A 23,779-nucleotide genomic window follows, 5' to 3' on the forward strand; every position below is an offset into this window, starting at 1 on the left:
ACGTGTATCTAGCTATAGTATTTACTACCTACCTTCAAAAAGTCACAGTACATCAAATTGTGAAAATAAATGATTCAATTTATTTATTTTATGTATGTAATATATAAATGTATAGTTTATCTCATATGTATTATTAGTTATTACATTTCTGACCCAATTTAAATATTTCGCTAAACAAAATTATTTACATTATATATCAGTATTAGACATTAAGGTTATTTCCTAGTTATAGTTGAAAATGTGTTAACAAAATATTTGAATTTAACAACTTTGCCTATGTTGTCAGTTAATGCCTAGGCATTGACGATATCGACTACCTACTAATGTTAGGAATTTATGATATTGGCTATGCATTTACGTTATTACCTAATTTACATCGTTGACGCACTTGACAATAACTGTATATATGTAATTTTTTTCAATGGGATGACAGTTCGTGACCGGTCCTTTGCTACCCCGCCCGACAATTCGTTTTCGGTCTTCTATAATATTATATCTAAGTCGGTTATCTTAGTCTGTCGCATGACAGATGTACTATTAATGAATTAGGTACGTTGATAACGAAAGCCATGTTCCCGACTCGATATCACTAACGAAGTCTCGTTTATCTAGTTATAATAATATAATATATGAAATATGCAAGGCTGGGCAAGTTAACGATTTTTTTTAACTCGTTAAGTTAAGTTAATACAAGAAAAAGTAAGTTAAGTTAAGTTAAAAGTTAACTAATGTTTTTTTCATAACTTCGTTAAGTTAAAAATTCATGGATAAAAAAAATTAACTAAGTTAAAATTAACTTAATTAAAAATTTAATTATTTTCAAATCTATAAGAAAAATAGGTTACCTACAAAATGAATAACAAATTTGGAATTTATATCAAGTTTTAAGATTCGAATTTGATGTTTTAGAAGTTGACAATAATTTCGTTTTTTGTAGGCAAAGGACACATTTGAACACAAAATTTCCTCTGACATCCGAAATATCCGCAGGTAGCTGTTTAAAATAATTATTTAAATGCGGCCATTTTGACTCTAGGTCTCTTGACTCGGTCATCATTAATTAATATTATATACAAATAATAACAAAAAACACCACAGTGGAATTAAAACAAATAAATGACTCGAAATCGACGAAATGTCAATCGAACTGCAGTACCGCTCTGCGCACGTCAATGGTCAATGAAGCAATAAGCAGCAAAATAACAACACCGTAATTAAAACTATAAATCGTGGAGTATAAATATTTTCAATATTGAATCAGATATTCAAAAATAATTTTTCCCCATGAGGCATGAGTTATTTTAATAATTTCAAGTAATAATGTATTTCTCGGAATCAGACAGGATGTGTGGTGTATGCGCTAAAATGTCACTATACTAGGTAATGAGTTATGGTTTACAAGAAAACTAATTAAGTACATGAACGTCGAGACCCGTATACAATTATATGAGTACATATAAATATAAATTTATATTAATATTTAATATATAATTTAAATATATAATAATAGTTCAATGTTCTTTTTCATTATATAATATTATGACAATGATAAACATAATATATGATCAAATATTTATATCCAATATGGCTCGTATTCACTATTCGTAATATGTATAATGTATAAAGTATATAGTTATAGTATATACTGTATGTATATTGTATATTTGTATATACATCAATAGACAATAATCACAAATTTATAAATATTAATTATTAATTATTATTACATGCGGGTGGGCATTACTAGTATTACACTGGATACAGGCTAATAGGCTATTTACAAAATTGAAAATACCTATATTATGTCTATTGTGTATATATCAAACTCAATCGGTAATAATTATTATTTATTAACCATAGGTACGTCATTTTCCCATTTATTTTCTATGATATCTAATAATTCTCAAGCCAACAAAATTATAAATCAATGGGTCAAATTTAAAATGTAACTTAATTTTAAGAAATCTGTATAAAATTAACTTGAAGTTAACACGTTAAATATGATAAAAAATTAACTTATTAAGTTAAAATTAAGTTTCCAAAAAAAAGTAACGAGTTACTTAATTTAGTTAATATTAACTTAACGTTTTAACTTAATTTTAATTTTTAACTCGTTAATGCCCAGCCTTGGAAATATGAATATGTCATATTATAATATGATATATTATGATCATTGAGCAGTGATTGCTATAATTAAAATAAACAAAAATTAGTATTATGCGTGTGACTATTTGTTCATTAACAGCAATCAAGTGCCACTTTGACTTTCTAATGTTCGCTATAATGGCAAATAATAAGCTCCCGTCCCATTATATAAATATTTGCGATGACTATGTAGTATGCAGGTATAAAATAACGACAAAACATTCACAAATACGAAATATTCAGATGTTCGTCGTCACAATGATTGGACCTATAAAAGCATCAACTCAAGCTCTACTAATTACAGTTCCAAATCTTTCGAACCTTCAATATAATTTAAGCTTATCTGAGATAATTTAATATTGAAACAATTAAATTCGAAAACAAAAATTAAACGTTGAAGTACCGAAAAATAAATTATACAACTAGGTATTATTTATATATTTTTTTTATAAATGTTTATAAAACAATTCCAATTTCATTATTTAGTTTTTTTTTTTTTAAATTAACTAATCCGCTGCAACTTAGGCCATTGGGTGGTTTTTAACAGTGGGGGAGGGTACTCTGTAGGTTTAAACACGTGTGTTTGTTAGTTTGGCAGATTCACAGATATATATAATAAACTAGATTACTAACTATTGATAATACGTGAAGCGAAGTTCCGCCATTTTATCTGAGGCCAGAAGTATTATCAATTACTATCACAGTATTAAATAATAAATTATGACCACCTGTTCACTGTTGTCCTGTTTTTTTTTTATGTATACGTAAAACTAAAAATATTTAAAAGTTTAATAAATAATAATTATAACTTGTGAACTAAAGAATTATTTTTCTAATATTAAAAAAAAAAAACATTTGTTATCAATATAAATAATAACTGATATGGTGTTCCGGCCTCGATTAAAATGGCGGATTGTTGGCTTCAATTAAATACACAGGCTGTATGGGCCAGTTAGCAATTTAGTTTATTATATATATCTATGGGCAGATTTTATATTTAAAAAGATGATAAATGATGCAGATATAAATCGCTGCATTTGAAATTCGAAAAGCGAAATCAAAAATGTATATAGACTATATTAGTATTATAATATATTATATAGATTTGTAATCTCTTGCGGAAACATTTAATAAAATTATGTACAGTCCAACCTTATGACTTTGGTTACCTATAAATTATAATATAATATTAAATTGAGTATACAATTTTTATATTTCTATACAAATAAATTTACAATCTATCTATTTATATACGGGATAGATAGATACGATAAGAAAACGTGTTATAATAAAATAAGTAATATGTTATGACATTTTTGTTGAAAGAAGCCACCCATTGATGACCAATTTAAAATTAATTAGTAATTAATATAAGTAACATAATTAATATTACTTAAAAATTCTAAAAAAAAATAATCTAAAATAATGCACTCAAATTAATTTTATTTTTGTCAATATAATATAGAATTATTATTTAATAAACATTTTTAGTTGACGGACGACCCATGTTTAATTAATAAAATAGACAAAATATATTCTATATGTAATCCGTCGGAGCAGGTTGCGTGACGATCCGGTCATTAAAATAAATCCTATCAATCCGAACCTAGTGTAATTTAAAAAAAAATTATACATGCATTATGGTAGAAAAAATGAAAAATACATATTTTTTAACTTAAAATATATTATGCATACTCCAAATGGCAAATAGCAATGCATCATCAAACATCAAAAGTAACTATCAAAAAATGCTTCAAAAACCACGAAATATATAAAAAAATTCCCTCAAAATTCGCTATACCCATTACCAATATTAGAATAGTATGCACTTGAAACCAATTACCTTGTAGTTTGGAAAGCATCGTGTTTGAACGTTAATAAAATAAAGATGTAAATAAAGTCCAAGCTTTAATTATTACCATTGTAGTTTAAAAAAAAAAAAATGTTTTTATTAATTTAAAAGATTGCATTAGCTTTAGGAGTCTCGGAGGATTAACCGAATGGTTAAGGACGATACATTTTTTATAAGTGGATTGGAATGGTGAAGTAGTTTATTGTGGAATCTCTTACAAAAGCATTTAACCTCTATTCATGTACTGACATTATTCTGAGATCTTTATAAAGTACCTGATTTTAAATGAACGGAGGAGAATCTTAAGTTAATTTTAAAAAAGGAAAATTTTGAAAATTCTGAATTATATTTAAGATAGTTTTCTTAGCATTTCTTCATAACTGAGAACCATGAGACTATAATTAATTACTTTTTGTTTTACGATAGTTTAAAGTTTCAACAGGACTTGTCGGACTTGAGATAATTTAATCATTTAATGTTTTTTTAATTTGTCTTCAGCTTCATAAATGACGTAGGAACAATATTATAAGAACGTTTTCGCTGTGATAACGAACACAAATGACTAGTTTTATTAAAGGTCAAAGAATTTAATAATTATTATTAAGACATAAAGCTATAGTTGCTAGTATGTAAAGATTATAGAATGAAAACTTAATAACTGCCAATATAATTGTTGGAATCGGTCGAAAAAAGACAAGGTTTGAACGGAACGAGATTATTTTGGCGTATTGATTGCAAAAAAATGAAAGAATTTTATAGTTTTGACTGAATCTGTCGTAGGTAAATATAAATATTAAATAAATATAAATATTAAATAAATATAAATATTATAATATAATATTATATTATTATTTTATAAATATTTGTCAGACAGCTAAATTTGAAGCACGCGCATGCAACGTTCCGGTTTTTTTATCAACGGTGTCCAAAATCCAAATTTTCAAGAATAGAATACAATTTCACGGCCCACTGAACTGTGCCCCCCCCTCCGCATCACATAAACAAAAATTGCTATAAAATAAACTCTCAAAAACTATATGTAGGTACCTAATATGATGCAGTTATATATACATATTGATGAAAATGTGCAAGACGAAAATTGTTCTATTTTATTCAGTACTAGTCAAATCGTAGACAAACTAACAACCAATGTATTTGGATATACTTGAAAGAATAGAAATCTTAGCCCTAGGTAGTTATGATATTTTAACGGCAATTTAAAAAAAACTGTGACGTCATTGCAAATTGTCTACGGGCTCGCTATAAAATATATATACACATATATATATATATAGCGAAGGCGCTATTATTTATCGAGCTGTGGGGCAAAACACGGTGGGAAGGGGGCGATGGCGACGGTATTTCTAATTTTTCCCGCAGACGAGCGTCATATACTTCACACGATCAAACGATACCTAGGTACCTTTATCGTTTGAGTATGGTGTATCGATAAAAAACAAATTTGTCGCCGTCACTTGCGTATAAGCGGCGTACCTAATATATATATTATATTTTTATAGTGAGCAGCAGCAACAGCAGCTGTCCAAACAATACTCTTTCCCCTCTCCGCGGTGCTCCCCACCCCACAAGGGAGGGAGGGTCGGTTCCTTGTACCATAACAATAATAATAATTAAAACTAGGTACGTTATTATTATTGTTTATAGGTAGGTACGGCGGGGGCAGCAGTGTACATATATATATAGTACAGTTATTATTACGATAACTTTATATATATATGTTATAATATAATAATATTCAGGGGCTAAATTTCAATGAAAAACTATGAATGCCGAGTTTCCCAATTTTTTCAGTTTATTTTGTTAACGCGATGCGAAATTTCACAACCCTTCCAGATTCATTACACCCCTTGCTTTAATAAACGATAGCCACATAATATTTAATAGTAGGGCTTTGTACTGCAGCCCCGTCATATTGATTTATCACAATATAAAATGTGAACTAATTAACCATCACAAACGGCATATAGATGTCATGAGGGTGCTCATTTCAAAACAGGGGCTGCTGAGCACACCCAAGCTCCCCCCGAATTACGCTTACTATTATTATATATAACACTTTTTGGCCGCCGTCTATACGCGCACACGTACTTATATATATGTCCACTGTAGGTATACCCGACTTGATCATAATAAACAGCGCATACCGCGCATACCGAGCATACCTTTTTTTACAACGTGCGCTATATAGACTAAACGAGCAGAAGAATTTATCATTTTATTGTATTATTTATTATTATTGTTATTATACTCACTCGTCGGAACCGCCTCCGCCGTCCTTTTGTTTCGACGAACAATAGTTTCCCATGTCGTCGCCACCGCCGGTTTCCGACCGCCGAAAACGCCGCGCTCGTGAAGCCCGGACCGCCGACTATTAACACTACTAACGGCGACAACAACGACGCGACCGGCACCGTCGCCGACGCCGCCGCGAAATCGTCATCGTCATCGCCGTCACCACCGCCGCCGCCGCCGCCGGATCGACGGACGAAACGCGCGCGAATCCGTTTTCCCGCGGCGGCGCGAATAAATAAATTTCGAGAGACGCTACCCCGCGACAATTATTGTCGTTGTGATTATCAATATTATAATGTGTCTTACGGACGCAACTATAATAGCATCACGCGGTCATAAATACTATAACAACAATGATAATACGACGACGACTATACTATTGCCAATTTACGAGGAACGCACTATAACAATAATAATATTGCATAGCCGCTGCGTCGTCGTCGCCGTCGTACAACTACCGTGGCGCGCGGCGGCGTACAGTACGGGTACTATATTATATGGTATAGAAAATAATACAACCGAATACGCGCGCACGGGTTTTTCCACGGGATTGGAGCGCGCGCGCGCGCTCTCGGTCGTCCTCGCCTCGCCGCCGGGAACGCAAGTGCGCGCGCGACAACACGCTGCGCGCCGCCGTCGCCGCGACCAAACGGACGGGGAAAAAGATAAAAACGGTCTGCGACGACGCTCGAAATAGACCGCTCCGCGCCGACGACTACGTTGCCAAAACGCGACCGGAAGCGGAAAGACTGGAAGAGTTTCGACAGCGGACCGTCGTAGCGTTCAGACGTGTAGCTGGCGATAAAAGTGTACCTACGTCGCGAGAACAACGACGAAATATTACGATCAAATTTAATTGCGTTCGGTGAAAATTCATCCCACGCGCGCGGTTTTTCCAGACGTTGCCCCTCCCACTAGAGAGACACGGTCTGCGTTCCGGGAAGTGTCGCGGTGGCCTCCCCTCGGCGGGGAGGCATTGATTATTTGATGACGACGACGACGACGTTGCCAAGTGTGTTTCACCACATAACCCCTAGCGCAACCCGCCCAAAGAGCTCGTATACACATTTGGCGGTGGGTTGTTTTTACACTGAATTTTTCACGACTTTTACGCTACCACCCCATAGGCAACCATCGTACCCGAGACAATACGAGTCTAAATTCAAAATAAATAATAATATATTAAATAAACACTTTAAATTATTTATTTATTTAATTATATTAATATTAATAATATAAGTACAATATTGGTGATACACCATAAAACAAGGTGTGTTCTCCTATTTAATTCATTCAGACAACACAATATAGGATGGTGAAACACTCTAATATTACTCTAGAATAATAAGAAAATTATTTTTATCTTTAAAAATTACATTCCATAATTATTTCATATAATAATAGTCATCGGGTGGTTGATTTAGTTTTAAATATTCAACACCGACTGACAATTAAGTTAAATAATAATAATAATAATAATAATAATAATAATAATAATAATGATAAAATTACCAAAGCGCATAAAAATAGTGTAAGTCTTATTAATCAGTGGAGTCTGTAAATATTACGTGCTTTAAACAAATTAATTTGTATTTTCTTAATACAACATTTCGGACTATTCAAAAAACAAAATAATCAAATTAAAATATCAACTAGTATTACTTTAGAAGTTCAGAATATAAAATTTAAGTTCTAATTTCTAACACATTTTATTATAAAAAAAATTTATTTAATATTTATTTTCCCGTTATATTTATATATAAACACATCATTTTATGTATTCGCTTATTAATGGTTTTATAGTAGAGAATGAGGTGGGAGGAGAGGAGATCAAGCTAATGGCCGTACGTAATCGCTTGCGCCACACCGTTGATAGTCTTCGATTTGAGCATATCGTTTTCGTACGTTTCCACTGTTTCTGTGTCAAATTCGGAAATCCTACAAAAAAATTATTTTTAACAAATCAATTCTAAAATGTTTAGATAAAGTTAGCTGACATTAAAGCTTGTATATTAATCCTTGTAGATACTAACCTTTTTGTGGTAATTTTTTTCCCATTTGAAAACCGGGTAGATATTGTTGTTCTTTTCATATTACCACCGCCATTAACGCTATGACTAGAATATCCATTATTTGCCATTGTGAACATATTATCAAACCCAGAACCAAAACCACCTCCAAAACCGCCAAATCCAAATGGATTCATCATTGAAGATATTTCCTGATGTCCATTGTTGAATCTTTGACCTAGAAAAACAATCATCAGCGATGGTGTAAAACAATTCTTCACATTTTTAGGAATGATAAATCAATATATAACATTATAAATTTACCAGGGAATAGAAGATCTGTAACATCTGATGTGTTGAAAAATTCTTTGAACACATCTTCGGGATCTCTGAAAGAAAAGCTAAAGAAACCAGGTCCAAAATCTTGGCCAAATGGATCGTAGTGACCTGGATGTCGTTGATTACTTCTGCGACGTCCACCATTTCCAGCACCACCGTTTATCAAACCATCTTTTCCATACTGGTTGTAAGTCTTACGTTTTTTATCTAACAAAATAAATCAATAAAATATAATAACCATTACAATCATGAAAATGTTAGTAGTAATGACAAAATATTATGTAAAAAATGATTATTCGCATTAAAAAAGCGCCACTTCTTATAAATTACATGCTCCAGCTCCAATTGTATTTTGAGGTTTAGTAAGGTTTAAAACTGGTACGGGTTACATATGAATGGCATATTAGATCAACACAACGTAAACTATAATTTAGGGATTCTACCGAAATAACGATGGAACGGGCTTTCAAAGAAGTTGTAGAAGAACGGTCTGGACGATGCGGACACTTTTCTTTTACGCTGTTCATCGTACAACTTTCGCTTTGCCTCTGTTAGACATATACACAATATATTTATATTTAAAGGCATAACCTATTTACTTTAACGAATATTATATACTCATTATTTTCTAAAATAATTTGTGATTTACAATTTTTAAGTCTATTCATCATTATGGTTCTTTGTGAAACAATTAGCTTTTAATTATTAGCATTTGAAATAAATTACTTAAGTTAAGTTAAAGATAAGTTGTTTTTTTTAATGTTTCTTTAAAAGCTAATGACCTCATCATATATATTATATTACAGAGTAAATAGTAAATACATATTAAATATATCATAACAATATATTTCTTGTTATATACCGTCAGATAAGACTTCATAGGCTTCTGATATTTCTTTAAACATTCGGTTTGCTTGTTCTTGATTTTCTGGATTTTTGTCAGGATGCCATTTCAATGCTAATTTTCTGTAACTGAAAAACAAAAACGTGAAAAATATAATTTACATACTATATATTCTTACAGTTTATATAGAGAAGTATAGAGTACGTACGATTTTTTTATATCGTTAATCGAAGCGTTCGGAGTGACTTCCAGTATAGAATAATAATCTCCAGACATACTGTGTAATATATTTTCTGGAACTTATGTGTATTTCCTAGAAAAAAAAGTTTCAGTTTATTATGTCAAAAATATTCAAATCATAAATAGTACAGTAGTGAGTGAATCATTACTGATGTGGCAGTATATATTAGCGCTTAGTAGTGCCACACACACACACATGTCACATACACACAATTGACCATTTTATTGTTGTGAAGTGATTTTATGGCGATACGGTTCGATACACAATAAAAGTAATCATACTTGTTATTATATTGTATCTCCATGAACTCCCATGATAACAGTTTGTAAATTGTTTATTATAATATATACAACTACTGAACTACACGTGTTTTATTAGATACCTACAATATTATAAAATTATATAATGTTTGTATATTTGAACAAACTAAATAATTACAATAAAATATTAGTAAGCAACAAAATCGACCTTGAAAATCTTGAAAATTTTCAAAGCCACATTCAATTATTTATAGAGGTCTTCTTTTCCTTTTCCTGGTCATCGCGCGGTATTAATAGTATACAGAGATGTACAACTGTACGAGTGAATTATGATTGACGAGAACCATTTGGATGAAAAGATTTGCCAACTGACCAGACGACAATATTATATGAGACCGATATAAATTCAAAACAAATAGATCTAGTTATTTCACAGAGTAATCTTAATAAATATTTAATATAGATTAAAAAAAATTATGACCACCCATTTAAAGTTGACGAATTTAGTATATTTATACATATATTTTTTTTATTACTCCCACTTGCAGATCTAAACATAATTATATGCTATAGATATAAGTATATAAAGTACGCGACCTCTTTTATAAATGTATATTGTATAAGCTAATAAAAAATGTTTTGTTTGTAAAATAATTTAATAGTGTATTTATAATACCTACATTTAAATATATAATAATACTAACTATATTTGTGAGTCGACTTTGAGAATGGTTGAGCATTAAATAACAGTGGATTTGGGAGTATAAAATCATAGAAATTAGGTAAAGACTGGACAACTTATTTCTTAAACTTGAATAACTCAAATCTCAAAAAGAATTACACTTACAGCCTACAGTAAATAAAAAATATATCATAACAGTAATATAAAATATATACTTATATATATAATATAGGTTAGTACAGTTAGGTAAATGTTTAAAAAGTAAAAACGCAAATATAAGAAATCAAAATATTAAAATATTATTGAAGTGTGTAAAAAAGAAATAATTTTTGAACACAATATTTTATATAGTACCGATCATAAGAATACGGTAATCACCTAACATTATATAACATTACCAAAGCTTGAATATGTAATACAATGTAATGTTTGTGTGCATTATTTATATACAAATAATAGTCTTTCTCTTCTTTTGAGAAAATGAAACTAATGGGTCGAAAGTCAAAACTATTTCGTGTTCCTCAGTAATTCACTATACACATCGGTATCGATTTCTAAGATATAATAATATTAGTTAGGATATAAAACTAACTAAACACGTCGAAATACGCTATATTGCTATAAAAAATATTATATTACACCTACGTTAAGTTCTGACGTTGAGGCGTTCTGCTTCTGCAATAGTTATTGAGCAGATGTTCATAAAAAATTACTGTAAATCAGTTGGATTATTTAAGCTTAGACTAGATGATAACAATGTTAAAAAGTGTTATATATTAATTGTTACAATGTTATATATTATAACAATGTTAAAAAATTAATGAAATTCTGTAAAAGTTACGTAGGGGTCCGAATGTCTAACATTCTGAAACTAGGTGAATCATGAAATCATGACGTGACACAAATGACACGTATAAGTATGGTATACGGTAATACATATTATAGGAACCATCTGCTGACTAATAATCGGATCTGGGAAATTGGTGAACTATTACAACACAAACAAGTTCATGCAAGCTCGGATGAAGATCACGTAACATTTGGAAGCTTTATACCTAACAAAATGGTTCATATTTTTCTACTTTTTTCTGATACTTTTTGTTTTAGACATTAGCACTATCGGTACATAATTATTTGTTTTAATTGTTATACGTGTATTACGTATTTATGTGCACCTATTTGGTTTAAGGAGATTGAAAGAGGTAATTAACTGTGCAACATATAGGAATATTTAGATATTATGTTATATTTCCAACCGATTGATCTAGTAAAGCGATAAGAATTCTGAAAACAGATTTAAATAATTGTTCATTATAAATAAGTCAACTTGAAATCGACTTCCCAACATTTTTCATTTTTTTCCAAAATTTGAAATATTATAATATATTAATTCATCTCAAATATAATATAAAAAAATGTGTGGAAATCGCCCTTAAGTAACTTATTACGACCAATCTGTTTTCAGAATTCTTATCGCTTCACTGTGTCAACCAATGCCTATGTTAGACAAATAATCACCGCTTTCAATCCTCTGAAAAGGGTCTTAAATATAATTTGTTTTCTTCTTGAGATATCTTAAGATGCTACTTGCGCATTACGCGATATCGTGGCTGTGAGCGGAAAATTATGTGGCAAACTGCTACTACCCCCACTTCTCTGTATTTCACTCATTGTGAGGTACTGATTAGATTGTTGAAATTTAGTTATTATAAGTTTATAACATATTATTACAATATTAAGATATAAGAATTAAGATATAAGAAAATTATTAATAAATATAAAAAACTGAAAAAATTAAAATAATTAAATAATCGTAAGTTTCTTAAAAATTAAAAAAGCTTTTGGAAAAAGTAAAAACAAAGAAAATATTATTGTCTATAATTATAACAGGTAATTTATACCTTAATAATTTCAATGATGTCATCACAATGAGTGAAATACTGAGAGCTTTTTACTACAGTACATTCTACGTGTGTAGGGCGGATAATTTTTTCATGCATCACCCTTTAAAGAAAATTGATAAATTTAACATGGATAATTATAAAATATATTCTTTTCTATGAACAGAAATAATATGAATAACGTGATAACGTGAATAATTAAAACGTGATTAAGACACCATCTTATTTAATTTCAATTGTACCTTTAAAATACACAAGTGACATGCCATAATAGTTTATTATATTTGATTGTTGTATAAGTAATATGCTAAAAGAATACATTTTGTAACGCTATAAATAAATAATAACGTTATGGCTAACATAAACAATTTACTACTAGCACAATATCACATATTATAATAGTGTAGAATATTATCATTTTCTTCTTTATGTTTCAAGTATTGATTTTTAATTAGAAATGTAAAAACTATATAATTATTATAGATACGTTTAGATTTAAAAAAAACCTTAATTCCTGGTAGACTATGGCACAAATTAACCATTAACGACTACCTATAGCGCGAATTGTGAATATTTACAGCTAATAAAAATACCTTCTGAACAGTATTTTGTAATTTAACGAAAATTAATCTAACTATATAGGGTTAACAATCCATTAAAACAACATAATAGTTTTTTTCACTGGAATATCGCTGAAGGTGCTTTGTACGTACTACATAAAACATCAATCCCCCAATACATTTTGTCATTAACAATTATATTGATATTGATTAACTCAATATTATTATACTGCGTACCTAGTACATAATATTATTTTACATAAATGGTAAAATCAGACAGAAATACCATTTATCGTAGGTACAAATATTATGTGTATAATACTATAATACTACGGTCCTCTCGAATCTCGATAGAACACGAATGACAAATGCATACGTATAGTTAGATTAAATACAGACATTTTATAATCAGATTTCAATGCAAACGAGAAATATTTGAATAGTTTCGGGCGATTTGGAAAGTTCAACAATCGATTGCTGCCACAATAAAATAAATACTGAAAGCCTATACGCGTCGGATCCACTCACTCGTCAACAAAATATATAATAACACCGTTTTAAGCATAAAATACGGGAAGTCATCGGATAAAAAAACGATTGTACTACGGTCGATTGTTAAAAAGTACTTTATTTTAATATTAAGTCTGCAGGACACGTTTGGACTATTACCTACCAATGCATTTCCTATATATGCATTATAAATTATATTATAATATGTACATATATTAAAATATATGCACGGCACACCGAACGTTTTCGAAAAATCTAACTAATGGTTTTTAGGTCAAGTAACATTTGTCACCTTCGTTCTCATTGTGCGATTCTTGACGGTGTAGGCAGAGAGGCGCGCGCGCACCAGATGCCGGCTGATTTTCTACGGTAACACGACGAAGCCATAGACCGTAGACGTATATAGGGGGGCGATCGCCCTGGGCGGCTATTTTTTTTTTGTATAATATATGTATATTCGTTTATATAATTATGTATCACTGTTTAGCCCTCGTCCATGATCCAAACTTTAATAAGTAATTATAAGACAATAATTTTTATCACATTGAACATTGATTTATTTATGTTTAATTATTTCGTCTCTCTGAGTCATATTGTATTAGGTACATCATATTGTTGTTACATATGAAAATGTAGTGAATAATTGTTTATTCTTCTTCGTTTTGTTGAGTGAAATGCACTTGACATATATGTATTAGTTTTTACCGTAAAAACTTTACAAGAATGGGTGTCGGCAGAAAAAAATTATCGCGACCACTCCTGCGGAACACGTCTCTGCAGCGCGGAGACGCGAGCAAACCGTGGCCCGGCATCGAATATTAGCAACGACGACATGACAACAACAACAACAATAATATTGTCGTGTCGCGTGTCGTCGCCCGCCACCAATTATACAACGGCATTATACGTACCGACCGCATCGCGACAGTAATACAATACTACTTCACGTCATTGTATATAGTATAATATTTTGTTTTACGTGTGCGTCGCTCAAGCACACGCCATATTATTATATTCTACGCTCGTCGTGTAGGAATCGGACACGCGAGTTTTCCAGTCGCCAAACGCACACGCAAGGGAAAAAAACATACGTATATACCGATCAGTAGGTAGGTGTCGACGGCGGTGGCGGCGGCGTTGGACAATGACCTTGCGGCGATCGCTTTCCCGTGTAACGCACACACCACGCGCTCGCTCGCTCATCACAAGCGATGAATCATAATACCTTGCCTAGCATTATACCGCACACGGCACATTAACCCACCTGTCCGCCGTAGCCGCGGGTAACCCGACCGTCACCCGTTGAGCGCGGCGCAAACATTACAGATTCGTATTATGATTATTGTAATGTATACATTTTATTATGATTCAACCGACGATGATGATGAATATATATATCAATATTATACGTTTGCGGTGCAATCGTTTATCGATATTTCGTAAGACACTATCGCGTAACGAGAAAAAAAAAAACGGAAATCTATATTGTACGACGGCGGCGCGGCGGTGCGTTGACCCCGGGAGCCCTGGGATCGATAGGGTGAGGTAGCCAGGTCTCCGCGGACGTAATAAGGGGCACTGCACATCACTAGTGATCGGAAGGACAAAGAGTCCGGACTCATTTATTTTACTGTCGGACAAAAAGTCCCATAGCACCTACAATGAAGACATATTGTTCGATATAACATTTTAAGAATATATAGAAAAAATACAAGGTCAGAAAATAAAATACAATAGGTAGGTATATCAATCTGACGTTTATCGCGTATTCGCGTGTAAAGCTGTGTGTCTACAGTAACTGTTTGTCTACCATTAGATTACCTATATATAGGCTAGAATCAATATTCCTCGTATTACCAAAATTATTCCCATTCTGCGTTCGACATTTAATATTTTTTTATGGGCAGGTATTTTTTTATGAATTTATGTGAATGATTTTGGGCGGCGATTTGAGTGTGGCCATAATAGGCTATTGTAGTGGCTTATAATTTAAGTGGCTATTATATCAAATATTGGTTGTTTTTATTGAAAACTAAATATTTAACATATACAGGTAATTACTTTAAAATACTTCTTATATCGCTTTATTTAATTAATATTTTTTGAGCAGTTAAGCTGAAAAAATTATTCATCGGTGGTAGCCCTGAACCGAGTATGGAGTATCATCGATCCATCATAATATGTATAGTAGGTACGCGGATAGGACATATTCCGGGCTTATGTTCGATTTCAGTGGAAGAGAGATTGACGACGATGGACATACGGTTGTTGGACGTATTCGGGTTGAAAAGAAATTCGAAAAAACGAGATTCTCGAAGAATATACGCGAGAAACCGGTAAACGTAGTTATTATAGTTTATTATTATTATCTACCCGTGGCCGCGATCTCCACAGCGTCGACGAAAATCGTAATCATGTCTGTCGTACGCACATCACACACAAATACACGATATACATGTAGCTACCTATAGAGGTATTACATTTTGCACGTTTGTGTGTCTGTATAGTATAAAATAGACGTTCGCTTTCACCACATCAATCGCCGGCCGTATACGGTCTCAATATTATAAATACATAGTTTTCACGTACCCCTGAGGCGCGTGTGAAAAGAAATAATAATCGGCAAACGGAATTCTCGGGTCGTCCGTCGAGAAATCGCAGAAGAATCGGCAGTTTCGTTAAGAAGGGCAATCCATTTTTTTAGTTGTCACGTGTTTTTATCTTTCCAATTATAAGAAAATTTGTAAAAAAGTTTTCAATTATAATACCTACAAATATTTTTGAAAAACCAATAAAATTTTTATTAAAAAAAACACTAGGTACCTATTCATAATAATAAAATATTTTGAATGAAATAAATTGATTACAGCATTATAGAACCAAACTATATATTTTTTAAAAAGGTATACAACTGCACAATAATTTTTTTTATAGCGTATAGGCCAAGAATCCAGAGCTATCGATACACGATCTATATAATATTACATTGTTACAGAGAAATTATCTGAACCTTAACTGTACACGACTCATCTTTGAGGTTCAATTTTTTTAGTTATAGATATCTTGATGACCAAAAAACTCGACTTGTACATTTTTCACAGTGAGCTACAGTTATAACTTCATTTTTTTCGATAGGTACAGAAGCTATTGGTTAACTCGAGCCGAACCGTTTCGAGCGCGCTCGGCCGGCGATACGGCCCCGTGACGAACAATAAACCGCGAGACTGCAAGAAACACCCGCCGCCGACTATAAGGACAACCACCTACACGGGTGTACAATATTATAAAAATCCACTCGACCGCGCACACACGCAAACGCCGAACACCGTTGGTCTTTGGCACACGACACCTTAAACGAGCCTCAACGCCGTAATTATTGAATATCACAAACGCGTTTTATATTCTTGTTATTATAATGTTTTGTTTCTTGTCCCCGACTTCGAGCAAACATTACTGTCTCGACACACGACAAAATTATTGTTATACCTCCATAGATATATACAACTAGATAGCCGTCTCTTTCTTATCGTTGAAGTCGGCCGCCATTTACAAAGCAGGCAATGTTTACAAAATAATATCATCACAGTATATAATATGTACAAGAATAATGAGATATTTTCTGCCTTTTGGTAGGTAGACAGGTTGAAACAGCAAGAAACTATATTATACTACGTCATGTCTACGTAGATAGTAGGTACTACGAATAAATAAAACGTTTCCCCTATTTTTGAATAATGCACATGATAAAATATGAATATACATAGTTCAATGAGGGGAAAAAAAGAAGTTTAGCATGAATATACATATTATAGGTTACTAAATGCATACTTTTCTTTGTAAAATGTAAATTATAAACAATTATTTTTTAAATATTTCGATCATTTTTACTCAAACAGGACACTGTAAATAAATAATTATGTGTAGGCGTTCTATGCATAATATTATAACATAGTATGTACGTAACATTAGGGGTGGTAAAAATATGAAAACTAAGGATATCATTGAAATCAAAGAAAACTGTATGGTGGGTAAAGATTCAATGTAAATCTATATATATATAGAAATATAGTACACCATTACTAGAACGTTGCACCACTCGCACACGTCTTCGGCATTTAAAATAGATTTTCGGTTAAACGGTCCAGTCTACTCTCTAGTTATATTTGCCAAAATATCCATCAGCAAACCAATAATATATTATAAGAAGTACGTAGTTAGGTATGTGTAATTGTATATAAGTACCTATATTGTTATTTTTTTCGTGAGCTATCTATTCTGAAATTCGCCTGAAAAGACCATCACTTTTATGACTTATCGCATAACCGATAATCAATATTATAATATGTATATTATTATATTGCATTATTGCCATTATTGCATGTATACAATATACGTAGTAATAAAATAAAAATAATAATAATATTATATAGATAAAAGAAATAAAATATTATTGTAAAGCAGCACGTTTATTCCACCTAGAGTGCAAAACAAGAGCAATAACCATTACCAACGTTAAAAGTTTATAAAATATGAATATCGCCGGTGGTAATTGTAGTTTTAATACAACCAGCTGAAAAATAATTAATATGATTTTTTTTAACAATATTACGAAATTGTGAATACTTTACTAAAAAAAAACTTTACTAAAATTCAAGGAAGTCTCCTTTTTGTTTTTAAATAACAATTTTCACGTTTATTTTTCAAGTTGTTAAGCATTATTGTATCTATTATAATATAGTGTCTATACCTACCATAAAATATTAAAATCTAAGACATGGAGATTTAAAAAATATAGTTTGATTTTCTGTCTGGTCCTAGGTACTTAATAACATTAAACCTACAGAAAATAAGATGACTAATAAATATATGATACTATATAAATAATATTACTATTGGTAAAACACACAAAGAATATAGGTACAATATTTCAATACAAATTATGATTGTATCAAGGACGTAACTAGAAGCTTTTTTTTTAACTAATACGTTCTTTACTTTTTTTTTTATGATATCATATTCAATGTATGGTATTCAAAATAATAATATTTTATCATTAAAATACTTGAACAATATAGGTAATACTATAATGGTGACTTCCTTACAATATGACATAATATTGCTTCTCGTGGATTGAAATGCAAATAGAATAATAGTGAATGGATGATTATTATTTCATTAAACTAAGGTCAGTAAGTAAATTAGAATTTTTTTTACTATTACCTATTAAGTTGAATTACATTGTGACCTACCAAAGTCCAAAATGTATGTACATTACAATGTATAAAGTAATTTTTGACAGTTGATTAATAATATATTTACTTAAAAACATCTTTCCTGAACATACAAAAATGGAAATATAGCCTTCAACTTGCTACTTATGGGCAACATGTGTAAGGTATTTAAATAATGTTTTCAATTGTTAAAAAAAAAAAAACTACATGACAATTTATTTATTATTTCCTTGTAGGTAGAAGACATGATTTGGCTGAGCTATACTGTTAAATAAAAATAGAGACAAGAAAATCTACATTTAAGAAGTGATTTTAGCAAGTATTTTAATATTTTAGTTATATTTTTATGTTTTAATATTTATTTTTATGATCACTTAAAGATAAATTAACTTATATTTTGTTTAAATAATAAAATTCTAAACATATATTATCATGTATTTTTATTTTTATAAAACAACCAATAAATAATATTACTAACTACTTCAATATAGAATAAATAAACTATAGAAAACACTGGTTATGAATATCAATTGGCAACATTATTTTATCAATTGAATGCACATATTTCTATTGAAAAGTCTAAAAAAATGAGTGCAAAATAAAAATATTATAGGTAGGCATTGAAAATTGTTTAACCATAATAGAACAATCTAAGATTTTTGAAAGAAATTTTAAAATTGAATATACCTAAGTTAATAATGACTGTAAAAAACATTTTTTTTTATTTTACCCTATTTCAAAGTTCATTAACCTAAAAATTATTGATACATAAATTTACGAGATAGGTACATTTAAATTTTACCTAATTAATTATAAAAACTAAAAAGATAAAGATAAGAATTTACCATTGAATATATTTGTTCGTATAATTTTATAAAATTATAAAGAAAAAAATAACCGAATTAAAAATATGGACAAATGTTTTTCTTATGCTATATTGAATAATTTGTTTACTTTTAAAGTTATATAAATATGTTGATAAAATTAGTACATAATTAAGTGAGAAAATACAAAAAAAAAACTTAACGAGAATAATTTTTTTTTCTGTATAAGTGTAATATACTAATTATCTTTTTTGTGTCCTATCTATAAATATTAATAATTTAATTCAGAACCTAATAAAATTTCTATAAATAGGGACATGTGCCAGTAGAACTTCATGTCTATACAACACATAGGTTGCATATAGAAGAGTTAAATATATATCTATGTTTTGTTAACTTGGCCATTTATATATTTATAAAAACTAAAACAATAACAGTAAACTATTTTAATTTGATAACATTAAACAATACGAGTTTATTAATTGTAACAACTGGAGTCATTTATTAGTCATTATTCATTAATATTTGATATTTGAATTAAAAAATGTATGAATAATATAAGTACAATATTTTAGCTATGCATTTATTTTTAACTATCCATAATTACTTATGTTTTTGGGAATACATTTGTGAATTTTTGACAAATCAATTTTAAACACAACTTAGATAAACAAAATAAGTTAAACTTCAATATATTTATATTAATATACCATTACCACCAAAAATAAATAATGACCCTTCAAATGTATAAATTTAAATGTGGTAATATAAACATTTATTTCATCAACATTGAACATTATTTATAAGTAGATATTATATTCAAAATTCATATTTATAATTTTTTCCATAGGTAAACTCAAACATTGTTATATTGTACCCTCAATGGTAAAACAAACATCGTCTTAAAGAAGCTATTGCTTCTCAATTTTTAAACATTTAGGAGTGGGTGGGTGCTCAATATATTTACTAAATAATAATAGTAAATAGTAATAATAATAATACGAATACTGCAGTGGCGATGAAGTTTTTAAAATGTGGTTGGGCAATTTCAAAACTTTGCGGCCTCAATATCTCAATGATTTATTATAGAGGTAGCCTAATATACATTTAAGTACTCCTAATCATGGCTTAAATATACTCATGCTCATAATCAAGTTATGATGTAAATTAAATGTGGCACGTCGGGCCATGGCCCGACATGCCACATAGACTCCGGCGCCACTGACGAATGGTATTTGTTTATTATAAATTTTGTATGGGTAGGTGGTGGGTCAATTTTAGGTTAGTTTTGCCACTGTATACGTCTATAGTCCATAATTTGTAATATTTAATTGTAATACCTAATGCATTGTAAAAATTTTAAAATGTATTTGAAATATAAATACATATAAATAATTTTAAGTTGGATCTTGGTATAAATACATTTTTACATTAAAATTTATAATTTCAATATTAGGTACATAGAAATGAGTTAAATGTGTAACAACTTATACTTTTTAATTTGCATATTAAAATAAATAAATTTTTTATAAAAATAATTATATTTCAGTTTGCAAAATATAATGAAACAATTTGTAAAAATAAAATTTCAATTTACTACATATTAATAATGTATTATTTTATTTTTGTAAAATATACTAAATTATAACTCTCAACCAACTTTAAATATATATAAATTGTATATAATCATGTTAAAATAAATTAATTTAATATAGGTACCTAACTAAAATCCAATTTTAGATGCCCTTGTGGGTCAACAGCAAGACATCAATGTAGTGTCAATAACACAAAACTATAGCAACCATTGCAGTAAGTTCTTAGGACAATCTAAGAAGAGCCACAATGCACCGAGCAATCATCAAATTTATTGAACAAACGAGCGATAACTACCAATTTACCATAACCTTATGGTAATTATTGTCTTGTGTGTGTTTGTATATCTACAAAGCAATAACTAAACGCCTTAAGTAAAACAAACAGATTAAACAAAACTTACCTGTGCAGCTTAAAATTTCACGAATTGAATACAAACGATTAAATCGTATTTATTCTTTGATGAAAAAACAATTACTTAACAAAAACTATTTATTAAGAAAACAATTTTGTAATTAATGTCAATTTCGACTGTTTGATTCACTTCTTGTTGCCCCGAGTACCGAGATAATGAACACCTCTCAGATAGTGAGCACAATAAAACATATGTTCACGTACTACAGACTGTGGTACTACAACTCTGTACTCACACCAGCGTTGCGCTGAACTGAACAATGGTATGAGTGAAGTGAGGTACGGTTTATACCATGTGGTTTTGTTTCAAAGATGTTCTAAACATTTTCCCTCGCTCATATCCGTCGTTCAAAAATAACATGTCGAATAATATTACAACAGCTGCAGCTATGACTGGGTGTTAAATGTCCTAAAGGCTATATAAGTTATAACTTATAAGTTGTATAAGGCCTATAATATCACAAAACAATACTATAAAAATTAATTTAATATAAACTTTTATTCAATAATCAGCATATTTATTTTAAATGTATTCACATTTCAAAGAGTTAAATTTGTATTTATATAATCTGTTATAATTTATAATTTTCAATATACCTCACTACCAACATTATTCAATTATAAATAATAATTCATCACCCTAAATAAATTAGACAACTTAAAGCAGGACATTAAGACATAACAAGTTGCCACTTTTAAATAATCTTGATTTTAATATAAATAATAATGCCTCATTTCAAAAAATGAAATTAACTATTGAGGATTTTCTTGATATACTTAATGACCAATCGGGAAAAAATTTTATTTTTAAATCTAAGATTTGAAAATGTAATACAAGATACCTCAAAAGTTTGTCTACCTTCATCAACAAAAAAAAATTTCTACAAGAAAGTCTAATTAAATTTTTATAAGCGTCTGAAATACATATTTTTACAACATATTCACTTGATTTCTCATGTACCGATATTCTTATTTTTTTTGTGATTAAAAAAGATGTAGATACATGACAATTTCACTAAATGTTTTTATTTCCTATACACTATTAAATTTTGAAAATATTTTGACTTGTTTTGAGCTGTTGTCGAAATATTTAAAATTTAAAGTTTTTAGTTTTTTTTTCTATAAATATCAATAAAATTTAATTTGTTGGGTCAAAAAGCGTGAAAAATTAATACAAGTCCCTTGATATATTGTTACAATAGCAGATGAAAAATATTAAAACACATAGGCATTTTTTATAATCATTTAAAGTTTTGACAAAATGTATCAAATTGATAATTTACAAATTATTAATTAGTATTTAAAAATGTATAACATGTTCAACTTTTATAGCTAAGGATTGAAAATGTAAAACAAAGTTCCATGTAAATTGGTAAATAAATTACTTTATTCATAATAATATCATCAATTATACTTATTATTATCATAGGCTGACTGACCGTCTTCGCTCAGAATCGTTTTTCGTATACAATGATATTATATCATTGAATTCAAATTTAACACCATTGATTAGACTATTAGAGTGACCCACTTGTAATCTACTGTACAGAAGAGTGATACCCATTTGCCCACCTTTTTTAATTAAATAGTACATTGTAATATTAATTATGTCTTCAAAATCTCAAATCATGTAGTCATTAGTCCGTAGAAATACAATTTGATCTTATGATTGAAATTAAGTTGTTCTAAAACATTTATATGAACTTATGCAAATTAGTTATATGTCCTAACTAGTCTTATTACTATATCAATGTTTAGTTAATTTGGTATTATTTTAAAAATATTTTGTTAACTAAAAACTACTACTTAATTAATCATTAATCAACAATATTTTTTAACAATATTAAGACGTATTTTTTAAGCTAAACAGTAAACAGCTTAATCATTAATTCATAAATCAAAATTGTCAGGGCTTTGGCTTTAGTGTAAACAATTTAAGACACTTAAAATTGAAAATTGTAAATCATCTTCAAGCGCCGAGGCATGAAAGTGGGTTAGAAAGAAGTGTGCGTACAACTTGAAAGCTCCCTCATAAACCCAAAATGTTGCCAAACATTCTTT

The 23,779-nt window shown here is 29.9% G+C and overlaps 2 protein-coding genes across 4 annotated transcripts in view; both read right to left on the reverse strand.

Moving 5' to 3' along the window:
- Positions 1–7,235, reverse strand: part of LOC132947286 (NACHT domain- and WD repeat-containing protein 1) — a 33,420-nt gene extending 26,185 nt beyond the window's left edge. For both annotated transcript variants that reach the window (XM_061017545.1, XM_061017544.1), the window contains exon 1: positions 6,271–7,235. In XM_061017545.1, coding sequence (XP_060873528.1) covers positions 6,271–6,323 — 53 coding nt within the window. In that variant the 5' untranslated portion in view covers positions 6,324–7,235. The remainder of the gene's footprint in view (positions 1–6,270) is intronic.
- A 262-nt stretch (positions 7,236–7,497) lies between these two features.
- On the reverse strand, positions 7,498–21,933 carry LOC132947288 (dnaJ homolog subfamily B member 6-like). Of its 2 annotated transcripts, XM_061017546.1 has the most exons (7): positions 21,708–21,933; positions 9,711–9,815; positions 9,521–9,630; positions 9,102–9,206; positions 8,644–8,865; positions 8,344–8,557; positions 7,498–8,248 (listed from the first exon to the last, which is right to left on the reverse strand). In XM_061017546.1, the coding sequence occupies exons 2-7, from the start codon at positions 9,776–9,778 to the stop codon at positions 8,146–8,148; spliced, it is 822 nt and encodes a 273-aa protein (XP_060873529.1). In that variant the 5' UTR covers positions 9,779–9,815; positions 21,708–21,933; the 3' UTR covers positions 7,498–8,145. The 2 variants fall into 2 exon arrangements, with proteins under 2 accessions (XP_060873529.1, XP_060873530.1); XM_061017547.1 differs by lacking the exon at positions 9,102–9,206 and having other exon boundaries at positions 21,708–21,932.
- Positions 21,934–23,779: the final 1,846 nt, after the last annotated feature.

Source organism: Metopolophium dirhodum, chromosome 6 (genome assembly GCF_019925205.1).
Source record: "Metopolophium dirhodum isolate CAU chromosome 6, ASM1992520v1, whole genome shotgun sequence".
Taxonomy (NCBI): Eukaryota; Metazoa; Arthropoda; class Insecta; order Hemiptera; family Aphididae; genus Metopolophium; species Metopolophium dirhodum.